Consider the following 2,993-nt stretch of genomic DNA (forward strand, 5'->3'; position numbering starts at 1 on the left):
CGGCCTGCGGAGCGGGGCTACGTCCCAGCTCTGGCACCTGTGAGGCCGTGGGGAGCCTGCCTCCAGCCGCACGTGCCGGAAGAGCAGCCCGTTCTCCGAGGTGGGGCCCCGCAGCCGCCTGCAGCCCTTTGGAGGTCGCTGGATTAATCCAGCGGCTCGGGAGTGCCCGCAGGGGGCTGCACCGCCGTCAGGTGTTGCATGTGCGCGAGGCATAAGCAGGTGCTTCCCTACGTGAACGCAGGGAGCTGCACGGCTACAGCTGGTCCTGGAGGGAGGCCGCGCCAAGAGGCGTCATCCCGGCGCTGCGTGGACTAAGTGAAAAGTCCCGCTGTCACCAAACCCCGGTCGTAAGCGGAGCAGAGACAGTTAAAACGAACCGTGGAAAAGGTTTCTAGCCTGATTTTCCAACGCCCTCATTATCTTTTCTTATTTCCATCTCGGGACACGTCCCAGGAATCTGCACTGTCCTGCTGAGCTTGTTTTAGCAGCATTTTAATTATACATCCACACTGGGAACGTATTTACGTATGTTTCCAGAGATGGAAAAAGCGGCTCTTACCGCAGGTCCCAGGGAAGAGACGGCTTGTTTGAAAAAAATGACAGGATCAGTTTCCTCACTAGGAGAAGGAAAGATGAAGCTGAGAGACGGAACGAGGAAGCTGGGAAGAGGAGAGGAGGCAGAGATAAGCACTGTGAGTCCCCAAGCCCCAGTAACAATCAGCAGCAGCCAGCTACTGCCAGGGTTTATTCTTCGGGGCACATTTTCCAAGCAACATTAGGGAAACCCAAGCAGTTTCTCACAGAGAGTCACACACTCATTTTCCTCCAGGGCATCATTTTAAAAATGTTTTCCTCTGATTCTACAAAATGGGAGCTGTTCCACTGTGAATATTGACACGCGCACTCGTCCCCACAGCACTGTCTATACGTATAACCCGATACAGGCTTCCAGAGAGGGGCTGTCTAAAGGCCAGAGCACAGGATTGGGACTTAGGAAATGTGGGGTCTGGTCCCAGCTCCACCACTGATTTACAAGTGACAAATTATTTGGAGAATAAGGAAGAACGGTATTTTGTCCTGGTTTCCAAGTGGGTTGAGATCCTTCAGTAAGAGGTGCTATAAAAACACAAGCTATTCTCCACATTATCTTCAAACACAGCGGTATGCAGATACTACATTTGCAAGCAGGCAATGTATCAACCCTACTTCAAACCAAGATCTGATTCTCCCCACACTTAGGCTAATGTAAATCACCAGCAACTTCATTGAAATCTATGGAAATACACTGACCATAAAGTTAGTGTAAGAAGAGGAGCCCAGTGTATATATATAGCACATGATATTTATGATCCCAAATTACATGTGTCACAGGGATTGGCATTATTCATAACCAAAGTAAAACATGAATCTCTAGCTAAGCTGGAACATTTCTAGGGTCTCCCTGCAAGACCTCCTCTGTAGCAGTCTGTTTCACAGGGTCCAGAGACAATCAAAGCCCACTTACGTCCTAACTGGAGCTAAGAGCCACCTTTAACAGCTAGGTTAGGTCAAAAGTATTTAGCCTGCGTGATTCAAACAGCATTCTTTCAGTGTGTTGGCAGAGAAAACCTTCCTTTTTTGCAGGCTCTCTTTAGAAACTTCCATTTCTTGCATTATTATAATATAATTTAATGCCCCAGTCCTGCAAAGATGTAGGTATTTGTTTAGCTTTTCACACTGAAAGTAATACCACTGGAGATGACAAGGCAACAAACCTTTGTCTCAGTTGTATAAAGTTAAACATTCATAATTCTGAGATTCTTATTTTATTCATCATATCTTTCATACAAGCTGTGAGCCAGATCCCATCTCTGCTACTCCAGTTTACCTCTTGAGGAAGTTAATTGAAGGCAGAATCTAGCTCAGAACATTTACATTTGACAGGTTTTCATAAAAAAGGAGCCAATCTTCCCATGTCAAAGGGCTGAGCACAGATGACCCCATTCCTCTTTAAATGCTGTGGGAATGTGGAATGACATAATAAAGTGCAAGGAACATGGCTTGAGAAAATGCCATATTTTTCAACCTTTTGGTAAAAATGATTAATAAGCCATATTTTCTCATTCACAGGATGCCTGTGGGGGGAAGGAGCTGGATTAAAAGATGACAAGAAATTAAATTGTATTGCAAAAGTTCTTGCTGATGCAGCCAAGGGAGCTTGGAGAGCTGTCTCCAGTCCTCTGATAAATCGACCTGTGTATTTTGATAGGAAATAGAGTGGAGTATAATTAGCAAGTGAATCCTCTCCTGTCAGCACAAAAAAAAATAGAAACTGAAGCCAAGACTTTTGAAGCTGATTGGCAAGTGTGTGCGCTAAAGAAAAGCCCATGGAGCCATAAATCTGCAAGCAGATTCATCCCCACCTGTGAACCATACCTTATCTCCATAAACAGCCATAGCAAGGGCTGCAGCCTGAATAAATATTTGCATGGTGATGGTATTAGATTACCTACCAGGCCACTGATCACTGCTTTTCCAATTCTTAGAACTGATGGGTTCCATCTAGAAAACATACAGCACAGTCTCAGAAGGAAAACTATCCTCACTGACCCCACAAATTGCTTCTCTCAGAGTTTATCTGACCAAATAATATACTGCATTTGTATGCATCTAGTCCTATTACATGGATATGTATACATGTCCAAGTATCTTGATATGTGTAAACACATGCGCGTGCATGAAACAGAGACTATCTGTGCATGTAACTGCTGCCCCTTGTCAGGATTCCTAGCTTCTAGCTCAATTCAGAGAGGGAGTATGATGTACTGATTCAGCAGGGACTAGGAGGCAGGTCCTCAGTTTTATTCTCTAGTCACGCTGATTTGCTTCGCACCGCTGTGTCAGTAAAATGGACAGTAACTCTTACTGTTCAAACAGAAAGATGGTGGCACTTCACAAACAAGTATAAAATGATCTAACCCTTATCTGAAACGCACTGTAGAAATACAAAGGAT

At 45.0% G+C, this 2,993-nt stretch overlaps 1 protein-coding gene across 1 annotated transcript in view; it reads right to left on the reverse strand.

The window, feature by feature from the left end:
* The window catches only part of PBX4 (PBX homeobox 4), a 22,312-nt gene extending 22,084 nt beyond the window's left edge, over positions 1–228 (reverse strand). The window contains exon 1 of the mRNA XM_006023462.3: positions 38–228. Within this exon, the coding sequence (XP_006023524.1) occupies positions 38–213 (176 nt within the window). The 5' untranslated portion in view covers positions 214–228. The remainder of the gene's footprint in view (positions 1–37) is intronic.
* Between the last annotated feature and the right edge of the window lie 2,765 nt (positions 229–2,993).

This window comes from Alligator sinensis, unplaced genomic scaffold (genome assembly GCF_000455745.1).
Source record: "Alligator sinensis unplaced genomic scaffold, ASM45574v1 scaffold707_1, whole genome shotgun sequence".
Taxonomy (NCBI): Eukaryota; Metazoa; Chordata; order Crocodylia; family Alligatoridae; genus Alligator; species Alligator sinensis.